The sequence below is a fragment of the Motacilla alba genome, chromosome 2, assembly GCF_015832195.1.
Source record: "Motacilla alba alba isolate MOTALB_02 chromosome 2, Motacilla_alba_V1.0_pri, whole genome shotgun sequence".
NCBI classification, from domain to species: Eukaryota; Metazoa; Chordata; class Aves; order Passeriformes; family Motacillidae; genus Motacilla; species Motacilla alba.
The window spans coordinates 20,760,815-20,785,766 of NC_052017.1; the positions used below are offsets into that span (position 1 = coordinate 20,760,815).

Consider the following 24,952-nt stretch of genomic DNA (forward strand, 5'->3'; position numbering starts at 1 on the left):
AGCCCCCATGCCATGGCCAGGGACACCTTCTACTAGACCAGGTTGCTCAGAGCCCCATCTAGCCTAGAGCCCCATCCTGCCTACTCTTGAGCAGCTCCAGAGATGGGGCATCCACAACTTGTCTGGACAACCTGTTCTGGTGCCTCACCACCCTCACAGTAAAGAATGTCTTTCTAATATCTAATCTAAACCTTCTGTCTTTCAATTTGAATCCATCTCTACTTGTCCTGTCACTACACGCTCCTGTTAAAAATCCCTCTCCACTTTTCTTATAGGCTCCCTTCAGGTACTGGAAGGCCCCAGTTAGGTCACAGCAAATAGTATATTCCTTATCAGGGCTTATCTTCTTGAAATCATTCCAGAAATTTAATTTTGAATGAGAAATTTGGAGTCATTTCCACACAGATTTTTTTTAAGAGCCCTAAAAGTTTATCTTCCAAAATATGGAATTTAATACGCTTATAGTAATACAATGAAGAGAAGGCAAGTAAAATGAACAACTTCTCCACATGCCCCATGTACCTTTAGATGAGGTAAGAGATAGAAATCATTAACCTTGATAGTGCCAGGCTCACACCATCCATTCTTTGTTTTACAAAGCAGCTTCCCTTTTACTTTATCTTTTAATTGTAGCCTAGTAACTGCATATTTTTTATACCAGATAATGATACTGGGAATACTAAGAATTGGGAATGTAGTATTCACCATGTGACAGAGTGGTTGTTCAGCTTATGAACTGATTATCTGCCTGTCATGTGTTCTGTTTGAGGAAATGGATGTCTATGAATGGCTGTTAATCCTTGCTTCCTTGTTATAAATACATGTTCTGGAAGGAATCCGAGGAATCATTCTTCCCCTTAAAATTTTTCTTCCTGAGAAAATGTCCTGAAGTCATTAATGTATTACAGAACTTAGGAAACAGAGTTTTAAATATAGTTAGTGAATGCTTATTAAAGATATTTTTAAGTGAAGTGTTCTTGGGCAAAACAACAGGGAAATTATTTTGTGGCCATTTGTCTCTTTGCATGTTTTTTCTCCAAAATGTCTGAAGACCAGATGTTCTTTCTGAGCAGGGCACCATCTATCCTTGGAAGTGGAGGCTTACATATTCTTTTATTCTCTCTTCAGCCTGCCTTATTCCCATGTTCCCAGACCCTACTGGGATAGATGCAGAAACTAGAAACAGTAAATGAGACTCCCAGCATGCCAACATATGCTTCAGTAATAAAAATAGGCTTTAAAGTAGTAACTGTTGTAGTCCTGTTCTGATACTTTGTGCCAAGTTCTGCTTTTTGCAAAACTCACACACTGTCTAATAAAGCTGTGACATGACAGACTGAACTTGTGTAAAGAATCTCTATCAGGAGACTTTGGGTCATTTTATAAATGGCAGGAACCTGATTGAAATCTGTTTTGATTGTAGCTGTTGTTTGATCCACAAAACTTTAATACATGTGACAGCTGTGGAATCCCTGAGAACATAGGGTGAATCCATATACAGCACTGGATTTAATCCAAGTACGATCACAAAGATCTTCAGCAACCAATTTCTAACCACTTTTTAAAAAGCATGGAAAAATAAGTTTTTTATCCCTCTATTTACTTGTTTCATGGCAATAACAACTTTGTTGCATACAAAATAAAAATATCATATCTGATCTCTTTTGATAAGGCAGCTCTACTTTCAGGTTAGGATATGTGAATGAATGAACTGAAAGTCTAAATGTAGAAGGATACAGAGAAAAGGCAGAGACAGGGGTTGTCTGGGGAGGAGGGACTTTTGAACTCCTAGGAGAGGTGAAGCATGTTTAGTGATACTTTAGCTATTGCCTTCATTTTCTATCTTTCTCCTCTTACATAAGAAGTTACATAGGATTAGCTATTTGAATAACATATTCTCTTGTTTCTAAAATTCAGCTTTATAGCCACCTCATGTAGCAACCTCATTTAGACATTTAAGTACATTTTTTCCAGTGTTGGTTTGTTTTACATAAGAAGCTTATGAAATCTGTTTTCTTTGTGTGGTACAGGGAGTCCAATGCCATTTTCTTCTACCAGTTGACAGTTTAGGGTATCTTACATGTGTACTTCAAAAATAACTGTTACAGAGAGGTGCCAAAGTTGTCAGAGACTGGTATGAAAATATTGAAGCAGTTCAGGAGTATTTAGGGAAGAAACTCAGTCACTGCCCATGTGCAGTTAAGAAAGCTCATGCAGCTGGAGTGAAGTAAGATGGGCTTTACTGTATAATACAGCTGTAATGAAAAAAAACATGTTTTGTATTAATAAAAGAATAAAACATTGGTTTTATAGAAGCTAATTGCCCTATTCTGCTGCTGTTAGAGTTAGCTACCTGAAATAATATACTTTAAATATGAACGTAAATAGCAATGCTGCTTTTATAATATATGAAACTGTGATGTTTGTGAATATTTCATATTTTCTCTGTACATGTAGCAACATGTGCATATAAAGATTTCCTGAAATACTACTTACCAATACTAAATAACAGTGGATCACATGCCATTATTAATATACCTTTTTTCTTCATTGCTTCACAAAGCTTGTACATTTCACATGGAAAGCTATAAAATGTTACTGTTAAATTAATGAACTAGGCTAAGAATTATCCTTTAGAAACACTCAGCATATTTGAGTTATAAAATAATTGATCTGGTCTATTTTTGACAAACATTTAATCATTCTGGACTGAAGCAAGTCAGAGGGTTTTCGTCATCCCAAGAGAGAATTATATGGTTTTAGTGGGAAACTGAATACTGTAGGCTGATTTCCAGCATTAAGTGCAGCTTTCAGTATTGTTAGAACTGTAGTTAGGAAGATTTAAATTTCTGCAGTCCATCTTCACTGGTTTTAAACTTTGCTATTAAATGTTCCTGACATACATGTTCATTTCCTGCCTCCCTATTGTAATTCCCAAATAGAATTAGCAATATGTTAATACTCACCACTGTGTTTTGTAGCAATCAGCTCATGTCTATAGGCTGAAATAGTATTAGATGTAGAAATAGTGTTTGATACTAGATATTAATTTTTTACATAGAAAATGGTAGCATAATAATTAGAAGCTAAAATTCATCTTGAATGAATTATATTGTGGGGGTTTTGGAAGTCATAAAACATGGAATTTGTCCACTTCCAGCTTGATTCCTCTTAAGAATGAAGTTTTGTGTTTATATAGCATTGTGTTCTGACTTCCAAAAAAAAAACCAACTATGTGAATATAATTTGAAAAGCTGCCCTTTCAGATTAAGCTTGTGACTGGAGAGTAGTATGTAATTTAGTTATTAGATAAGAATTCCAGTAAACTCAAATTTGCTGACTCTTGGTCTATTATTCCAGTAATGTATTTTTACTTTCAAAATAAAAACATTTTGTGTTGATGAGCAAAACAAGCTAGTAACTGAACAAGAAAATTACTATATACTTCTTTATTGTAGAATAAATATATTCGAATACTATATATTTAAAAATAATAATATTTGAATATAATAATATATATTAGAATACTATAATATTCGTCGAATACTATATATTCCTTATCTTCTTATCTTTATACTTCTTTATGTAAACCAATAATCTTTATTGGTTTACAGTAATCTCTTGTAATCTGTCCATGAAAGCAAGGAACATGTTGAAGAAGCTCTTATATTTTAATGAGTCACCCCATGAATTGTTGCCTTCTTGTGATGTTTTAAACTAAACCACCAACATCTGTGGCAATGTAACTGTAAATAGGTATTCACTGTACTTTTGAGTTTCTCTTATTTTTAAAAACTGCAACACTGTGGCTTTTTTTGCTGGCATTCTTATTAAACCACCCTCTCCCAGAGGAATGGAGGATATATTGTGGTTTCTATAACTTATTTGAGTGTATGTTAAAAGCCCCACTTTCCAGATGAATAGGCTGGCAGGGTCCTCAGATTTCTGTTACTAATTCTTTTTCTTGGGTTTGTGTTTGCTTTTCTTCCACAGCCTCACCCCACCCTTGGATCAAGTAGGCTCTTTTCTGTCTGGTGCTATGGGTGAAGGTGAAAAAGAGTTCGAAGTAGTCCATATGTAGCTGTAGCTTCTCTTTCTTCCTTTTTGACAACTCTCTTCTGTCCTCAGCAAGGTACTGCATGTACTGTAGAGTAAATGCAGTCATTTCACTTTTGCAAGGCAGTGTACAGCAATTTGCTTCCTTTTAACCACCTTGTTGTAGCAAATTGCTTGTCATGAATGTTCCTCCTCCAGCACCACCACTATCCCTTGATGAACACGTTCAGGTTGACTGTTGTCTTTTCCTGGTCTAAACTACAAGGCCTGTATTTTATTTTCTGACCCTTGATAAGAATTCCGCTACTTTGGGGGTGGCATTCTTCCTTTTGTGTCTTTTTCCTCTCTTCTTATTCAAGGAAAGTATTTTCTTTTGGCATTTTCTGAATCCCAGATAGTCTTAGAGCCCCTCTTCAAGGCTTAGGAGGATACAGTATATGATCTTTGACACCTGCCATTCAGAAGTGGAAATAGTTGTAGCCACAGAGCTCTTGTATAGCGACAGAAAAGTCTAGGACCTTTCCTTCAGTTTTTCCATATACGCCTCTAAAGTGAGAAAAACCTTGTACTCCTTCAAGTATTGTTTGGCTATGTTCCAGTTGTTTGGCATTTTTTAATGCCTTCTCTCATGAAAGATGGTGTGCTGCAGAGCAGTGGCACATTCTGTTGGCCAGCACAAGAAAATCATGGTAAGCAGTCTGTGCAGGGCACTGCCATGGCTGCGACATCCAAGGGCACTGCCCCCTGCAAGCTACTGGTGTGGATGATGTCCCTGAACACAAATGGGAGTCTTGAACTAGTCTTCATTGGCCATCCCTCTGTAGAAGACTCATAGTCTTTTAAATTAAATTTGTGCCAAATAACATCAAATGGTTTAGGACTGACTTCACAGTGTTCTAGGATTTGACTTGCTTTGTTACCATGGCATAATTCTCATAACTGTCCCTTTCCAGACAGACCCTTCACAATAGTCTGCCTAGATTGACAGTAGATGATACGTTGGTATATTTAGAACCAGTAACTTCATACCTCAGTGGTCTCAATACTTCCTTGGTGATGCCTAAGAGGAAAAAAGATCTATGACCTTTCCATAACTGTTCAGTTCTTTGTATGATGGTAACAATGGCCTCCCATTTTAGATCTTAAGCACTCTCTTTTCCTTGGTTTGATAAATAGCTCCTAGGAAAACTTACAAAAAAGCTGTTGTTTAATTTCAAGCAATGCCCAAGTTCTGTTGAGCCTTCTTCATCTTAACGAGAATCAGTAACTGGATTTTTATATCATTCTAAGTCTTGGAACCTATTTTTGCTACTGATGATGCATTTCCTGTTTTTCAACTGATACCAGTCTGTGTTAAATTTTTTTTTTTGGTTCACTTCCTAGCCAGTCCCTACAAGTAAATCTGATGCCTTTAGGACACAAACTCATTTATATGCATGGTGATATAAATGGCACTTCTGCTCCTTGCCCCCAAATAAAGCTGCATTCAATTAATTCTATTCTCTCTGAGTTTAAGTGAGTTGTTATATCTCAGGCTATAAAGAGCCTTTCAGTTCTGGCTTTGGGAGCAGGATCCCTTTACCTTTTGAAGAAGAACATTCTCTGTGTGCTCCAGGGTATGTAGAATGAATGTGGAGATTGATTGCAAATGAATGAGTACAGCCACAGGAGGATCTGAAGTTGGACAGTGTAATTTCAGAGCACTATCCAATTTGAAATGTATTACAGTCATGTGTGAAAGACCTGTGTGTCCAAATTATGATAGTTACATAGTACATCATAGGATTGTGTGAAGTGTCTTTTCTCTTTCAAAATACAATCTCCAAAGGAACCTTGCTGACACATAAAATCAAATTTCTTTTTGAACCAGCTCCTCACTGAGATGCTCTGGGTGGCATCCAATTTCAGCAATCAGTTGTGAGACTCCTGTAAAGCTTAAATTGGGCAATGGACTCAGGAGTTAGCTAGGGAGATGGGAATAACTTTCAGAGATCCCATCAATTTTGTTTTCTTAGGAAGCCATTTCGGAAAAGTTGATGCCTTGAAAGCCACTGATTATAGCATTGAAAAATACACACTTTTCTCTGTAATACAAGACTGGATTGAATAAACTTTAGTTCTCCAGAGGCAATTAAGTTACAGCAAGTTAAAAAATTGCTAAACAATCTGTGTTTCTATATTGTTTTTAGGTAAATGTAAATTTTTAAGAAGAAAGTTAGTATTACAATATATAATTCTTCTACATATCACTCAGTAGTGATAGTGTAGAACGATAAAGCAGTTCATATGCAAGCAGATTTCATTTTTCAGGGCAATGGGTCTTTCAGGGTGTGATTTTTGTAAAAATTCATAGCCAGGATTTCAGTATGGCTTAGCCATTATGTTCTGCTTTGGATTTGTAGAATGAAAAGTTTGGGAATGTTTTCATTAAAACTTATGAAGAATATTTTTTGCCTCTGAGGCTAAGCATGGGATCTTAAAATAACTGGTACTAATGATGAGAATAACTTTTCAAAGTAATATAAAATGACTTGTTTGTCTATCACAAGAGCCAATGAGTGAAGCATGATTTTTGGGACATGTTGTTCTTAGTATTGGAAATAATTATTGTAATTAACTGTTTATGAGATTCCCTTATATGGAACTTTCACTGCATGGATTACATCAAAATACAATTCATAAGGCTGGGGTGGGGAATCTCTTTGGCACATATGGTGAAATATCAGCTTGGGCAGCTGAAATATGTTTTTGTTAGATGTTTATCACATTTTCAGCTTTATTGCATGAAGGACCTATGGTATTTTTTCCCCCAGTACAAATATATGGACTAATTGAAGTTTTTAAAGTTATCTCCGTATTGGAAATTAATGACATGATAAGTTAGGAGGTTGTGTGGGATTTGTATGTAAAGGATCTTGCATTTTAACTTTTTATACTACAGCAATCTCAGTGAAAAGTTAGAATTATTTTACAGGTAAGAGAGGTTGGGTTTTTGGTCATCTGACTCTGAGACAGACTTTTCTAAGTTTCCATCTGAAGTTACATGCTTAGACCATCAGTACATCACATTTAGTGAATAAAAAATGCTAATACGTAACAATATAGAGGCTTTACCATATTTGAAAGTTCCTCCAAAAGAGAGAGAATTTTCAGTATGACTAGTGCACTTAGTGATTTCATCTCTGAGTTCTTCCCATGTATACATACATGAACTAAAAAACTAAGGACCTGGAAAATTAAAATGCTAACAGAAATACACACTATTTGCAATTGGACTATGAAGAAATTGCTGGCAGTTGCAGAAGACTTGCTTTAAAGAATCTGTTTTGTGTCACATGAAACTGTGGAAAGTACTGCATGAACAAGATAATTTGTGGGTAGGGAGGACAGCGCAAATGGTAGTCTTTATTCTTGGATTACATTACGATTGTATGGAAGGAACTGCATACTCGTAAACCAAAGTACAGCCATGTAGTTTACATTTGAAATTCTGTGGCTACGCCATTGGAAGTTACTCTGGCTTATATCCTTCCATACCATTGGAAATTCTGTGTTCTCCCTCGTTATGTAGGCTTTGTGAGCTGGTGTTTTTTTAAATAAGAAACTACCACTAAAATATCCATTCTTCAGAGTTAAATCCTGAATATTGAAATCACTAATCATCTTGTTGTTAATAAGCTTTATATGCTATGGCATTGTTGGTTTTAAATTGAGAACTATTTACATTAGTTTATTGAAATACACTGTGAAAATGAAATATATTCCTGCTTAGTATGTTTTGTATTCCAGATTATTTAAGAGTTGGTCACATATTACAAAATTTCATAGTGTATGTGCCTTATATAATAACATAAGTGTTACCCATTATGACAGGGTATGTGCTCAACAATTGCACAACTTCATACTTTATTTGTCATTGTGAAACTAACTGTTGGGTTAATATAGTCTTTTTTATCTGAAAGTACTTTAAAGGATTTTAGAACCTGGTAAACATGAAGATACATTGTTAAAATATGGGTTTTCTTTAAATGTTCTAGTTATCATTCATTTATAAAATGAAATTTTATAAATTTATAAAGTGGAAAATTTTTCATTAAACAGTGGGTTTGTTTCTATTAAGTCGTATTTATGGATCCTTAAAATTACATTATTGTGATACTGAATTATATTTCCAGTACATTTAGCAAGCAATTTTCAAGTTGTTCTCATCAGGAGAGATGAGCAGGACAAAGGGACTCCTCCTGAATTATTTTCTCCTGTGCACTTTTCCACTTGGAGCTCTTGAGTACAAATGATTGGAATTGTAGTTTCCAATTAGCTTTTGTACCACAACATCTGCATGAAAAGACTTGCATAAAATTTGTGTAGAAGTTTGTGGAATAACCTTTAGCATACTTCTTGGTTGTTTTATGTCACTATCAGCAAAATTGCCAAATTACTTTAACTTTTCTTCTGTTGCATTGAAATTTGCATTAATTTAGGTTCCAACTGGGTGTAGCATGGCTAAATATTTTCTCAGTAATCTGTATCTGAAGTAAGAATATTTTGGAAGTTTTCTTTGTGTGTTTTTTCTTCATCCCCATAGGACATGGCCCTTGTTGCTCCTGAGGCACCTTCAGAACAAGCAAGAAGAGTTTTCCAGACATATGACCCTGAGGGTAAGGGGTGTACTTTGTGCTGAAATAAGATTTTTTTAATAGAAACGTACTCATTAAGAAAGGAATGAAATGCCTAGTCCTTAAGAAATGTTCAGTACAGGAGTCAGTCTACAAGTGACATTGAGCACCCTGGTGTACTGGAAGATCACCCTGACCACGACAGGCAGGTTGGAAGTAGGTGATCTTCAAGGCCCCTTCTGACCAAAAACATTCCATAATTCTATGAAGAAATTATCCGAGAATTCTGCAGTAAGGGAATTTGTGAAATAGCAAGTAGAGTTTTTAAAATAGATGTTTTTAAACTTTGTTATGTTCTTTGTAGTTAACATAAAGCTTAAATAAAATTTATTTCTCCTATATTATATTTTCATTAAACAACTGATCTGATATGATTCATTCTTCCTGAAATTTTGTTCTTGAATGTATGCAGCATACACGGAAAATTTTCTTATGTTTTGGAAAACAGGATGTCTAGCTTTCAGGTACTATTTTAACTGATCAAAAGGGGAAAACGGTGCAGTTATCCCAAGGTACGTCATGGAGAACTCTATACAAAGATTGAATTCTTAGCAAGTATTAAGTGTCTAAGTGTATGAGTGATAAATCCAGTTTCTGTATTGCACTTTTCTTTTTTTTTCAAGTGCCAGAAAAGCATTTGAAAACTCCTTTCCTTATAGAACCTCAACATTTGCTTGCAAATTTTACAGATAAAGATCTGCTGTATTTGTATTTTTAAGTGGAATTTATTCTGGAAAGCATTTGTTTCTTTTCCTCACAAGAAACTTTGCTACTTCTTCAGATAATGGGTTTATACCTGACTCACTGCTAGAAGATGTAATGAAGGCTCTGGACCTTGTTTCAGATCCTGAATAGTAAGTATAATAAAATTTAAATACTGCAGATTTATCAATTAATGACATTAATTATCATTTAAGGCTTTTTTTTTCTTGATTCTGTTTACCACATATCTATTATTATTTTGGATTGGTTTTGGTTGTGGGTTTTTTTCCTAGTTTGGATTTTTTTCATTCTGGGCACAGAGTGTTATTTTCAAATGTTAAGCTTCAAATTTAAGGGGAGGAATTAAATTAAGATGTCTCTGACTTTGGTAGTAATAACTAGAAGCAAAAAAAACCCCTCAAACCTACTGCATTACTATATTCAGAAGATAGTCAGGATTATATTTTTATATATTAATGTAGGTGAAATGGTGTGTCAAAAGCTAAACAGTCAAGGTATTCAGAGGGAAATCTGGATTACCACTGGATCTTTCTGCTGAGTTGGAAGCTGAAACTGCTTCAGTTACAGTTTTGTTTACACCAGCACTCAGGACCTAGTAGTGTTCATAACTGCCATTTATTTTCAGAAATAACACATTGATTCCCAGGGTTGGAGTTAAAACTCAAATGTTTTAGCTCTAAGATGGACAGATAAGACTAATATTAAGTGACAGCAGTTAACCCTCAATGTCAAAACTTACCATGTTTTGTGACTAAATGCTTAACCCAGAAAGGAGAGCCAAGCACTTATACTTTTTTACTGCTCCAAAAGTTGCTTCTGCTCTCTTGTAAACATTTGGTCTAGTTTAGTTGGGTCAAAACTGGAATGACTGTGGAGACAGTGAGTTTACTTATCAGAGCCATCTGAAATGTCATTGAGCCTATTTTCTATCCTTTCAAATGTTTATAGTGTGGTTTATAATGAAGTTTACTGAGTTGTTCTCTGGAGGATAGGAGTAAAAATTGAAATAAAGAGATACCCAAACCAAAAGAAAGTACAAGACAAAAGACTCACATTCATATTGTAACAATAAGTGGTGAAATTTGTAAAAGACACTTTTTTTAAAAGAGGGGAAAGAAAAAAAAGCCATTGTTTAATAGATCTGAGAAGATGACTTTCACCTTTTTGTTCTACAGTCTCTGCAGAAAAATTCTCTCTTCATTCAGCAGTTTTTCCATTTGGTTGTTTGTCTTTCAGGACATTTGTGGCATAGCCCTGTCATATTTTATTTGCATAGCATATAAAATATAAGTTGATGTACAAAGAGCCAGTCAAAAGAACTGCTGTATTGAAAAGCCATGATCAAAGCATGGAAAATGTAGTCTTAAATCATCTCCTCTTAAATAAATATATTGCCTATTACTATTACCTTGAGAACCTACTCTGTTTGGGTTCTAGATGTTCTGTCTTTTTTGTGTGGAACACAAGTATAAATAATGTATTTCAAACTCCATATGGGCTTTTTTGCTTGTGTTTTGTTTGTTTGTTTGTTCTTAAGGAAAATTAAAGGCCTTGCCTCCAAATGTGTATTTAAATTTGTGATTATCAAATCCAAGGCTTTAAGTTTCTCAGAATCTATAAAGATCAGACCTGATGAAAATTGTAGAACTATAGGGGAAAACTCTGTAGAGCAGACGTGAATTAGCAAGGTGACTTAGCCAGTACTGAATGCCATTGTGTGTGTTTTTAGTAAAATTTTTTAGTGTTTTAGTAAATGTATCTGAGAACTCACCTGTCTCAGTTGATTTGCCTGTTTCTAAAAATCATTTTATGCTCTTTAGGGCACTGATTTGAGCACATCTGTCAGTGTAGGTTTAGCTTGCTTAAAACATTTTATGCTCCCTGTCTATTTGACCAGTAGCGGAGGCTTTTGTTCCCACACACTTCTCAGCAATAACAGTACAAAAGCCATCACCCCAACACTTGTAACCTCTTGAGTTCAGGTGCCGAGCTTTGCACTGAGGAGACTGAAACACAATCACACGTGTTCAGTAGCTCTGCTGTGAACAGTGAAAGGTGTTACAGATTTGCTGAAGGAGAAAACCTCAGTTGAAACACAGCACAAACTAAATTTATTAAACTTATCCTCCTGCTTAACTGATTGAATTTTGTACAGTGGCTATATTTAAAAACTTACATGGTGCTGTATTTTTAAACAGGTCTTGTATAAGAAGGTAAAGGTAAAAGCAATTAAAGCAATTACCTTGCTTTAATTTTATTACATAATTTTAAGTTCATTTTGAAAAGTATTTGTTATGGTTCTGTTTGCAAACACAATGTTTTTGCAACTCTGCTGCAGCATTTCAAGAATTTGGGCAGGTTTCAAACAGCCACTGACATAGCCAAAATGTACTTTGAGAGCAGTGAGAATGAGGAAGAGAAGGATTGAAGTCCAGTGTCTTGCAAGTTGTCAGTCATGGTTTCACTTGAGTAGTGATTTTTTTTTTTAAATAATAAATTAGCATAGTTTATAGGATACCACATTCAGTGTTACGAATTTTAAAATTCTTCTCCCAAGGACCTTAACAGAGCCACTCTCTTCAGATTTGCATAATACATCCTCTGTGTGTTGAGGGAGGAACAAAAAGAATTCAAATAACTTCCTACTAGTTCTATGTTAGGACCAAGAAAGGAGGTTACTTAAAGATGAAGAAACATTAGTGGTAGCCAAAAGGACCAAATGCTTCTGTGCAACAATTAAAAAGACCTTGGAAAACTACACCTTGTGCTCACAGCCCCCAACATAAGAGACCTAGGGGGTGGTTAAAGGCCTAAGTAGTAAAAGAGACATCTATGAGAAACTAAGAGTGTGCCTTCTGAACGGAAAATGTAGCGTGTATACTGAACAAATGGGAAGAATCTGGATTTATGGAATGTTAAATGTAAATATAATATAAAGCAAAGTTAAAATCTGTAGAGTAATAAGTAAAGTTATAAAACAAAAACTAATAGTATTCTTCTGAGCACATCAGTGCCAAGGGGCCTGCAAGAGGTTTGTAGTTCTGATACATGATTCCCAATGTTTTAAAAGTATTCAAAGTCAACTGGAAAAGTGCAGTGAGTTCTTCATACTCACCAGAGAAGGTGGTAGGGAGCAGTTCTCCTCATCACTGGAGAAGATTAAAGAGTGGTTCCACACTTAAGCCTTTTGATGGGTGGTCAGAGTAACTAACATTCTGAAGTGTCAAAATAAGTAAAAAAATTTGCAAAGTTCTGACAAAACATCAGAATGACATTGCTCAACTCTTTTAGGTTGCCTACCACTGTGAACTGTGCTGGTACCAAAGAGTACAGGAATGAGAAAGGTGACAATGACAAATGAACAATAGGGCTTAGAAAAGGATTTGAAGGCCAGGCTAGGGAAAATTCACATGTTAGTATTTCATGTGTAAACGTGGAATAGGAAGGAACATTTTTTTGTAGATAAAGAATTGATCAAGGAATAAAACGGTCACTTTTTCTTAATAGAGGGAGTTAATTAGAGGAATTTTACAGGAATTTGTATTAAGTCTATGAATGTTGTTATTTTACCAGCAAGGATTTGACAGTAGGGAATTGTATGATTGTTGCTGATGCAAATGTGTTTGAGATGTTAAAAAAAATAATTTGTAAGAGCAGTAGAAGTTCTAGAGGATACGAGAACAGAGAAGTGTCAATAAAGTAAATGTAGATTGGTTGCTCAGGGGATAAAGCACTGCTGATTTCACATACACATTGTGGGTCTGTGAACTAGATATTACTGGTCAGGAAACAGATCTTGAAATTGAAACTCATAGTGATAGCCAGACATATGGAGCAGGATTCATAGGAGTTATGTCATTGTATAAATGCCTGATGTTTCACTCCATCTTGGAAAAAGAATACTATAGAAAGCTATCATCAAGGCTGATTAAAGATACAGAATGCCATTAGTGCAAAGAAAAGCTAGGTTAGAACTGTTTGACCTGGAAAAGATAGAAAACCATTGACGCAGTAAATAGGGAATGACTGTTAATTGCTTCACACAATACAAAAATGAGGTGTCCTCAGACTGAATCAGGTGGCAGGTTCAAAACAGAGAAGACTCTTATTCCCAGAATCCTTAGTTTAATTTGTATTTTTTGAGCAGAGCTTTTTAAGAGCCAGAAATATAGATGGATTCAAAGCCAATTAGGCACATGCATGGAAAGAAAAATATATATCTTTGTGTTTTAGATACTGCCTGTCACTGAAGATGTCTTTGAGCAGCAGACTGCTGGAAATGGGGAGGGTAAACTAAGGATGTGTGTTTGCCCTGTTGTTCTCTGTCGTAAGCATCCACTACTGACCAGTGTCAGGAACAGGAGACTGGGCAAGGCGCTCTGTTGGTTTGACCCAGTGAGGACATTCTTGTGTACGGTACAGCTTGTAACTCAAGCAAAGGGCTAGGTAGATGCAAATAGATACAATCTGCTGCCTGTAGAAATATATTGCTTAAATAGATATATAGTCTTACAGTTGACCTGTTTGCAGTGACCTGAAATTAGACTGTAGTCATGCAGTAAGGCTTCCAGATTAGTATTGTTAGTATTTCCATTGTTTGTTGGTTCTGGCTTCTTTGATACCAAGTACGTGATGTAAATAAGAAATGTAGCTGTTAAATTTAATTTTATTTCAGTGTACTTAGACAATCTTGGAAGGTATTCAAATCTCTGTTTAAAAACAGGTTGTTTGGCAGTGACAGAGCTATATTTGAAAGATGACTGGTTTTTGTATCTTTAAAGAATGCTTACAAGACAGCAAAATGCCTTTTGAGCTGTAAACCTGGTTTTAGATTATATGGGTTTCAAATTATTTTACCAAATATGGTGGTCCCTGAGAATTATCACTTATTTAATTTAAAATAACAGATTACTTTTACTTAAAAATAACCATGTTTTGGCAACTTGCATGCCATTCTGGTGCAGTTGTCACTTATGATTAAAAATAGAATAGTATTGCTATACTTGGCAGTCAGTACTGTGGTAGCACAGCATAACTTAAGTCACGCAAGAATAAAAGCATCTTACTTATACTTTTATATTCAATGTTTTTATCTTAGTGTAAACCTCATGAAGACCAAATTAGACCCAGAAGGACTGGGCATCATACTACTGGGTCCCTTTCTGCAAGAATTTTTCCCTGAGCAGGTAATCAATATAGCTTTATTGCTGCAGAGCGTTGTCTGTTCTGTTTGGCTTTGAGATTCATTGAAAACTTCCATGAATATCACAAGAGTAAATTTTAATAAATATTGCATTCATTCAACTCAGCTGGTCAGCAGATAACTTCTGTATTCCACCACAAATGGTAGACTTTTGTTTTCTGTAACTTGTCCATGATTTTGTCAGCTTTACACTGGAAGGAAACTCCATTGTTCTAAATTTAACTTCAGGAAATATATCATCATTTTGAGTATGACATTGAATTGTTTCCTTACTCAGAAAGTTCATCTGAGTTTGGTTTTTCTGAGAATAAATGACCATACTGGTTTTATCAATATTAAGAAGGTTGCTTGCAAACGGGAAAAGATTGCAAACACATTTAAAACTATTTTTATGTACATTTCTTGATAATGTAAAATTGTTGACAGTTTAACAAAAAAATCATTATAGACTTAGATTTAACATATGTGGAAGTTGGGGTATTGGAAAATTATTTTCAAACTCTCACTCTGTTCCATATATTCTTTAAGACTGCACCACTACTGAGATGCAGGTGTTAACTTAGCACTGCTGTCCTCTTTCCCCTTTGCCTTGGATCACATTTTCCTGCTCTCATACTGCCTCTGTGCCATCAGGAACCTCTTTAAACAGATTTGTGGTAAACCAGAACAGGGAGCTGGTCTGGATAAGAGCTCTGTTTGCAGGTGTGTGGGGTCTTGTTCCATGGCCATGCACATGCTTGTATTGCAGAAAAGAGCAGGTTTACCTGGGGTAGAAGAATAGGCTGGTGGAAGAAAAAGGGCTGAGAGAAGTACTTCTTTAAAAGCTTTTTAGCTTAATGTGTCACTGAAACTATGTGGGTTAATTTTTACAATCAAGGAAATGTGGAACTGATGGGTTTAAGTGCCTTCAAAAGATTCTTTTTGTTAGGATTGTGCAGCACTGGGTATAACATTCTGTACTATGAAACATTCTGGTTAGTCAGAAGACACTAGAATTGCACTGCCAAAGATGGTAGGGACTGCATATCATTCAGAGGCTTTCATCGTCTGGAGGAAAGACAAGGAGGAATTAGTGCTCATTTTCTCTGGCCTTTTAGAATTACATCCACATTGTATTTTTGCCAACAGTTTCTTCTTCCTTTCATTTGTTTATACAGAAGTGGAAATATATGCACAGTTGAATATAATTTATTTCTTACAATTATATTACATTTGCAAATCTGGAAGACTCCACTGCTTTATTTTAGGCCCCAGATGCTTAGAATGAAGTTCAGAATGCCAAAGAACATCCTCCATAATTGGGTGCGCCTAAACTGTCCAGTACCATGGGCCATAGGGAGGTGGAGGAGAAAAGAGCCATTGCATGGGGCTGCTGCCTCTCGTGCCTGTCATAAGGGCATCATTGACTGAAGAAGGGAAGCTTGAGAACAAAGCACAGTGCAGTCATGGGCAGAACCCTACCTTGGTGAAGGAACTCTGCCTCCTGTTAAAGCTGGAGCCCCTGAGTCAATGCCTGTCTGTCAAGTGCTAATTCCCTGCTACATGTGATTCCCCACCACTCAGTTTTTCCTGTCCTGTTAAACCTTCACTGGCTCCAGTAAAAAAACATGGGAATTGTTACTGCCTTATGGGTGCTGTTTGAGCAATCAGCATGTTTTGGACTGGAACCTGTCGGTATCCGTTTTTTTTCTTCTGTCTGTATTCTGTGGATCAGGTAGCAGTAGCCCTTAGCCATACCTTGCTCAGAATTCTTTCTGAAAGTGAAATTCTGCAGGAATGAAGATGAATATATTTGAAAGTCTTTCCTTCAAATACTGTGAGGAAATAGCAGATACCAGTGATGGTTGGAATTGCTGATGTTAATATTTGAACATCTAGCTAGGGCTGATGAACATCTGGATCTGGGAGATCCAGATTAGATTCCTCTGCTGAGATTATTCAAACCCCTATTCTTATTCACCTAAAAAGTACTCAGCTCCACCTTGAAAGCAGGAAGGTATCTCAGTTTTCCTTCTAAAAGCTGTTGGCTTAGAAAAAATGATTCAAAGCTATTCAGCATGACTCTTTACTCCTTAGGGCAGTTACCTGGAGAAGGGGATTCCTGAATTCCGTGCTAGCCCTTTTTTTTTTTTTTCACCAGAAACAATAACTGCACAAAATTCTTAAATTCCATGGCACAGGAACTGGGAAACAGCATTTTTTTCACTTCTGGGTGCACATAACTTCCTCAGGGAAATGAATGTGTCCTCTTTCCATCCCAGGAAGGCTTAATTTTATTTCTCTCTGTGAAGCAACTTCTGTAAGCAGAGTTACCAGAGTTACCTCTTACCTTCCTTTTTACCACCTTCCCTCCACTAAATAGCCTGGATGGCTGTGAGAGACCCATAGAAAGAGTTTGTGAAAAATGAATGAGGGTTTTTGTAATCTGATGGATGTACTGTAACCTGAGCAGATTTATTCTCATTCCAGCCTTTACTTCCATGTGCTCAAAAAAGGGATAAGCTTTTGTTTGGAGCCTGGTCCAGTAGGCATGAAAGAGCTAATACTACACCTGATTTGTGTTTCCTGATTTAGTGCAATCCAGAGCTTTCAGTCCTCTTAGGACTACAGCATTTAAACACCTGGAATGGTAAACATCACCAAGAGCCAGTAGCTTTGCTGTTGGCAGAACCAATGTCTTCAAAATTAGTGTGGTTAGACAGGCGTGGGAGTATATGAGCTTTTTAGCTCTCAGATAAGAGGGCCAGAGATTGGATCTGGTCCTTAGTAAAAAACTTCGTGGCGTCCAAACCATCATAAATAAACATGCATGTGACTACTGCATAAGGTGTCTGACATTAAATATTAGGATGGCTTCTCCACAGTCAGTGCTGAAGTTGTACTTCAGATTGGCCAGGTGAACACATAAAAGCATGGCTTGCTCTTGGGGGCATTACTCATTAATTTACTGACATCTGTGCTTTTATTTCTGATAGGAAAGGTAAAATGAAGATTTTGTCACCTAAAAGAAATGGCACTTTTAACAGTTTTCTCAAGTCTTACTGGTTGAATGCATCTGTCTAGTTGTAAAGAGAAGAGAATCAAGGCAAAATAGATGCCACATGAAATTAACTGTCTTCTTTCTATTAGGACTCCAGGGTTTCAGAGTCATTCACTGTTTACCATTACAATGGACTGAAGCAATCTAATTATAATGAAAAGGTAAGATTTACAATTAAGCCCTAATAACAGTCACGAAGCAAAACTGAATATAGTTAAAGGCAAAATACTCTGACTTGAAACAGACTTTTTACGAAGCTATTATTTTGATAATTTTCTTCCAAAGTTCTGTATTTGGAATTGGAAACTTATTTGTGCTCCTAAGCATATTTGAGCTACTGTACTGGGTTGCTTGGCCAGACCACGTCTCTGAAACTCTGCATTTTTAAAAGAGCACTTCTCACACCTACCTGTCATAAGGGAGGGGTCTGAACTGCAAGGGGCAGTGGAGATGTAACACACACAAAGTGCAACTTCTAGAAGTATCTCTACATCTAAATTAGGTTGTTTAGAATTTTTGTGAATTTTTTTAGTAGTGCATGCATCAAAAAATTAGTATTTTTGAGCCATTTACTGAGGAAACAAAGATGACCTGTTTCATTTTCAGTGTTCTTGAAAAAAGGGGTACACCAGACACAATATGACTGCCTTTAAGCTCCTGAAGGAGAACTTAGAGTAAAAGATTGTAAGGCATTAAGAGATATAAGGAGCAAGAAGAACTTAAGTAAAACTTCTTCCAGAAAATATACCTACTCAGTCTTTGGAATAGCTTATAATTAAGTCCTTAAAATTACCCGTGTGAAATCTCCAGCGGTTCCGTACCCCAAAATGTAAGCAGAAGCATTCAAAGATGAGGGGTTTTCAATTTCATACTTCCATTTCAATATAAAAAGGGAGTGCGTAAAACTTCACAGCTTTGATGTGTATCATAACAAATCCTCTGGTGAAAATAATCATCTCATCTTCCAGTTCTTGAACAGGCTGACAGAGTTGGGTTTCCTTTGACAGGTGATGTACGTGGAAGGCACAGCAGTTGTCATGGGCTTTGAAGAGCCGATGCTGCAGACTGACGACACTCCGGTGAAGCGCTGCCTGCAGACCAAGTGGCCGTACATAGAACTGCTCTGGAGCACAGACCGGTCTCCTTCCCTGAACTGAGCTGAGCCGAACAGCGCCCAGCCGCCGGATCCTCCGCGGGGACACGGAGTGGGAGTTCGCTGGGGAGTGCAACACTTTGTGTGGAGTTATACACTGGTATCATTGAGGAATTGTAAATAATGATTACAAACACTTTTTCAGTGTTAATTGGAATATTTAATTTTTTAATCAGATTGATTTCTATTATAATAGTTTGTCTTTTTTGGCCACTGTAGTACTGTTAATGTGAGTTATCCTAAAAAAAAAAAAAGCCTACTTATAAAGTCTTACCATTATTTTGCCATCTCATGAAGATTTGAAAAATTCTGATACTGCAGAATCTGCATATTAGATGTCAGATCTTGAAAACATGAAACATATTCAGCTTTCTCAGAATCATATAGGCATGTTTTATTATTTAAATTATATTAGCTTACATTACAGTACCATAATGTGTGGACTAGACTGGCCTTTGCACTGGATATGTTTTAATGAGTTTAAATTTTCTGCAGTTTTTCCTAAAATCTAATTTTACCTAAAGAGCTTGCACAATGTGACATAAATAAGATACATTTTTAGGAATAAGTATAATTCTTAAATACTCTTTCTTGGCAGTTGTATATTACTGTGGCTTAGTTATTGGGCATGTTAAAAGTGAACAGAAAATCTGAGGAAAAAATAGATATATTAATATTTATTTGAATTTGTATAAAAGAAATGTAAAAACAGCAGAACTTCTTGTTCTATAATCTTTAAACTATTCAAAACTTACAATATTGCCAAATACCTCTTAATTTGTCCAAACAGAAGTGTAAGCCAGCATTACTGTATGTGTTAAGTGCATGAGAACATCTGTTACTACATTATTATATTCCTTTATTTATTATCAACTTCTTAGCCCTAAAATAAAATCTTTTCCTTGAATCATATATTATTTGAAGTTTGGTTTACTTAGACATGTTTGCTGCTTCTCTGAGATGATGAAAAGGAACCACAGGTTTAGTAATGTCAACTTTCAAGTTGAATGCATCTTGGGGGAGAAAAAGCCCACACCAACAGGTAATTTCCTAACTTCTGGAATTAACATGATCATTCATTATTGCAGACTGACAGCAGAGTATCTTAGTATTAAGAGAATATTTTTGTTGGATTTCTTTTTCTGAAAAAAAAACAAAAAACAACTCCTTTACAGATAACAATGGTTTGAAAAGATTGCTTAATTGGACTCACTTTATTTAGAACGCAAGTATTCTGTCTTGCATTGTGGGCTTGACATTAAAAACTTGTGCAACAGTGGTATTACTGCTGAAAAATATAGAAAAATAAGGAGAATCTGCTGGATTTTTTATGGAATTTTACTTTTCAAAAAATGCTCAAGCTTGGTAGATTTTTGTTTTAGCTGGGTTTACACATTTAAGGTAATTGTCTTTAGACTTCCACTGGCACCTTGGAAGGGAAAAATTCACTTTTCTTGCTCTTTCGCTTGAATTCTGGTGTCTGTGCTTGGCTTGTACAGAGTATCTCACACCAGATTTTGCACTGAATCATAGCTTGAATCTGTTACAATATGCATCTTTTTTTTCTAGCCCACTGTCATAAAATTGATGTTCTATCTCACAGAAAAAAAAAATTTGAAGCACAGCTGATGTGAGATCTGTCTTTAAGCATTAGTCTGAATTCAAACTTCTGCTGTACTCTAGAGACATTCAGCTGATGATGGTGTGATATAAGACCCCTCATTCCTGTATCTTATTTCCTTCATACTGCCTAGTTGTTAGAGGCCTGGATTCTGGTTTACTTCACTTATTTTTGGATGCAGAGGCTAACTAGCAGTGCTTTATGGCATTCAGGCAGCTCATCTGAGAGCCCCAGCCAAGTGAACCTTTCTGGCCTTCTTCTGTGATGAGCACAATGGGAGAGATTCTGCCTTCATGGAAATTGACTTTTTGTCCCCTAAAAGAATGTGGTTATTTAGATGGCAGACTTAAAACATGCAGGATATTAATGTTTGCTACATTTGATTTGCTTTCACAGAAAAATATCTAGAAACTTATATAAAGGTTGTTCTGCTCTAAGTGCTGCCTATGTGTGTGTGTAAAGCCTAGTCAATGAAATCAGAGCACTCTATGGGATTAAATGCGTGATGTAAGTAACCAGAGCAAATTGATAATGCTAACTGTAAGAAAGTGCATGAGCTAAATATACAAGTAAATGACATTTTGATTAATACTCTGGGGGTTTTTAGGTATTGCCGAGTTGTTCAATTTTAATTGCAAGGAAAGGTCAGTATCTTCTGGGAGACAACTACAATCCTAGCTGACGACACGGTGCAGTTAGCAGGACGTTGGACAGTTGGTCTGGAAAACTGGCCTTTCCTTCCCATGTCTCAAAACCCTTTGAGACAGAAGATACATGTTGGTGTCTTTTTGCTCTAAATTCACTTTCATAAAAAGAGGTGGGGGAGAAAAGGGGGTATACTGCTGGGTAAATGGCAAAAGAAATTATTCCCACTTCAGTGTATACTGAGGTTCACAGTCAGACAGCTCCAAACAAGTTATCTTAAGTAAATAATGGAAAGACTACTTGCAGTGCTTCATATTGGTCCAGATGAGTTATATTTGAAGGCTGAAAGCTACCAAATCCATATTTGCTTTGTTGAAGTCTGAACTGTTAAAGGTAAGCAGCCAGTACAAACCCAAATGTAATTATCCTTGTTAGAATCCACACAAAGGGCCCTTTGAGACAGTGAATCACTTAAATACATGCTGGGCATTTTGGTTTTTGGGTGCTTTTGATGAAGTTCTGTTCCTTCAGACAGTTAAAATTTATGCTTATCTGGTTCATGTATATGCTTTCTCTTGTCTCTTCAGTTCTTGTGTTGGATGAGTTTAGGTTAAAGAAGCCCAAGATGGGTCTTGATGGAGCAGGCAAGTGTGGGAGTCAAAATCCATTGGGTGAGCAGAATGGTTGTGTCCACACATCAGTTCCCAAGCAAAAACAAGAACCTCCCTTCACGCAATGCACTGATTTGCTGTCCAGCTAGATGAGTGTGTGCAGTCAGGCTGGGAAACAGCTACTCTGGATGCTCCTGCTTGCAAGCAAGGCTGCTCAGCACAAAACATCAGCAGGTTCTGGAGAGCACCTTCAGCCTTCCCTGTGCTGCAGCTCTGCTGCTGATGATAGCCAGAGGTGCAATGGGGAGGAACACTGCATCCACAGCTTCCTCTGCAGCATCCCGTCCTTTGGGTCTCGCACACGAAGTCTCTGCTTTCACCAGCATGGTAGATTGGCTCATTAGATTCCCTTTTGTGTTGATTTTGTGTGGTTAATACCTATAACCAATGAAAAATCAGTATTTCCATGGGATCTCTTGAAAATAAACTGATTTTTCTGTAGACTCTATGCTTTGATTGACAGATGATTTAATCTGCTCAATCTAAAATTAGCTTTAGCGCTTCTCATTTAGGAATTACTTCTGCTAAGATTTTTAACTTGGACAATGTTCACAAAGTTAAGGTTCAAAAAGAAATGCTGAACGTCTTTTGTCAGCATGTCATCCTGGATTCAAACTCACTCTCTTTGTAATACATGGTCACATCCTCATTTTATCCTCTTGCAACACAATAATCAATACAAAATATTGTCTATGTAGTTGCTCCGACTACAGTTCAGAAAGCTTCTGGCCTACAGAAACAAAACTAGGAAACAATTGAAAGGAAAGTTTTCCACAGGCATTGGACATTACAGCTTCTGTACTGCCATATTTTGAAAAGATTTAACAGTAAAATTACACTAATTTTATAAGATTTATGCTAAAAGCCCATACGGTTCTTTGAAATACTTGTTCCTCTGCTAGCAGGTTCATTACTAAATAATAGCATAGATAAAATTAAAGCTCTGATAATGGAGCCTCCTACAAAATATTAATATTTAAGTTTTGCCTCAGCAAATCTTTCCATAGAAGATTAGAGTCATCTATTCTTAAGATTGGAAACACCATTCTGACACACTAACATCACTAACTGCACATAATATAAGCAGTAGAAATTCACACCATGAATCTTCTGTTTTTCTTCATAAATTACTTAATCCCACATCTGACCTTCCATTTATTCTGTAAGGTAGATAATGATTTTTAGACTCTTGGCTAACTGTTCTTATAAAAGCTCTCTGTCCTGGCTCCAGGTGTGGTTCTAGAGCCTATGATATTCAAAGGAGTTAATGCATCAGACCACAAGCATGCTAAAGTGCAAGCTTCAGTCTACCAACAACTGGGGGAGCTGCTTACCTCTTACGCTGCGCAGATCAGTTTGCACTTCAAACATTACAAAAGTCCAGGGAAAGAAAGATGTGAAATAAGCTTCTAGTGATCAGAACAGGTTCAGCTTGTTTAGGGAAACACTGCAAATTCTTAGAAACATAAATTTTTTATCTCTTTGAATTGATTTGGAATATCCTGAATGCATATGTCTCTACTTTATAGAGAGGAAAAAAGAAAAAAAAAAAAGAAAAAGGGTAAGGGGAGTAGGGGATTGCTATAGGTTAACACTTTGGGGGTAAAAGGATCATGAAAGAGAGTTCCTTCTTTTCATGCTTCCCTGCCTGCTAAATCCTACAGATTTTAGCACTGATAGCCATTTGAAGCACTTTTTAAAATTTAGCTCAAAACAACCAGGTTAGGTGGCATGTGTTTCTAACTGAAAAGCAGGTACAAGGGGAGCACATGAGAACTGCCTGTCTTCTTGCTTATGCCTCTTCAGCTTCATTTGTGTGAACACTCACCTATCTCCAACTATGCTAATTACTGACTATTAACTTAACTTTAAATTACTGAATTTTTAACATACTTTTGAATGGATCAATAAAAGTGGCTACAGCACCAGAATGTGCTGCCTTCTCACTTCTGAGTGCCAGTGCTCTGGACTGCAGTCTGAGCAGTTCTCCGAGCCCCAGAAACTACATTTGTGACACTCAGCCTTGGAACTGATTGCTATGCTGAAAAGGAGCATTATCATCATCATCATCATCATTATTTAGCATAAGGCAACACAAGTTCAATGCACAACTAAATGCATTCAATTGCCTTAAAACTGCATGACTTTTAAGAGTAGGTGTTAATCCTAAAGTCATTCAGAAGTACCTCACTTCTGATTTTATTACTGGTGCTTAGATCTGTAAGAGATATTTGTACAATGTAAAACCATAGGTTCGAGGGTAGCATTTTACTATTTAGCAAATAAATTTGGCATAAATATAAGGCAGGCAGAATTAAGGGATATTACAAGCCTGTGGGGACAGCTAAGGGTCACACAGTTAAGGCTGGAAACAAACACACAGTTCTATTTTTGTGAAAAGGAATGTCAGTCTTATCTGAATAATCTTGCCATAAAGCACTTAAAATAAAACAAACACAAAAGTAAAGTAACCAGAACCTCACAATAAAACAAACGGCTCTCAACTGCTTTCATAGGTAGATCTAATGTAGCATGTTTATAAATGGGTTCCCTATTCTTTTGATCTTTCTCTGATTCTGTTTGGACATATCTTCATTATAAATGCTGAAAAACGATTCTTTTTTCTTGTAGTTACTGAGCTGATTACATGGAAAATAAAATGTTTCTCCTTTTCTTCCTCCCTTTGCGTTGGCCAGAAAAAAAAAATTAATAATGCTGTCCCCTCAAGATGTGAATGTGATGCTACTCAGCTTCGTAGGGGAAGGGAGCATTTCAGGCAGCCAGATTTTTCTATATATTCCTAACAAGACCAGTTAAAACTGTTGTGGAGCTTGCGGGGCAGAACAGTTCAAGACGGGAGTTATGCAGCTCCATCCTTTTTAATTACTTTTACGACGAAATTACCAGAGGAGCTTTCAGTTGCTGATTTCTATGGGCAAAGCGGCACACTTGCGGCTGCATGGAGCTGTGCTAAAGGCTCTCCTCTGCGCCAGTGCGAGGTGCGCCCTGCAGCTCCTTACAGCTCCGCGTAGCCAGGCACTCACGGGGAACTCGGAGAGCGACAGAGGAATCGCATCTCCTAACGCGTTCTGCGCTCCGTGCCCGGCTCTACATCTTTCCCGTAGTTAAGAGTTTTTTTAGTTGCTTGGGTTCTTTGGTTTCTA

At 36.6% G+C, this 24,952-nt stretch overlaps 1 protein-coding gene across 2 annotated transcripts in view; it reads left to right on the forward strand.

Annotated features, from left to right (window-relative positions):
* The window catches only part of MINDY3 (MINDY lysine 48 deubiquitinase 3), a 47,836-nt gene extending 28,073 nt beyond the window's left edge, over positions 1 to 19,763 (forward strand). For both annotated transcript variants that reach the window (XM_038161351.1, XM_038161359.1), the window contains 5 exons: positions 8,642 to 8,714; positions 9,514 to 9,586; positions 14,554 to 14,641; positions 17,788 to 17,859; positions 18,706 to 19,763. In XM_038161351.1, the coding sequence (XP_038017279.1) occupies positions 8,642 to 8,714; positions 9,514 to 9,586; positions 14,554 to 14,641; positions 17,788 to 17,859; positions 18,706 to 18,855 (456 nt within the window). In that variant the 3' untranslated portion in view covers positions 18,856 to 19,763. The remainder of the gene's footprint in view (positions 1 to 8,641; positions 8,715 to 9,513; positions 9,587 to 14,553; positions 14,642 to 17,787; positions 17,860 to 18,705) is intronic.
* Positions 19,764 to 24,952: the final 5,189 nt, after the last annotated feature.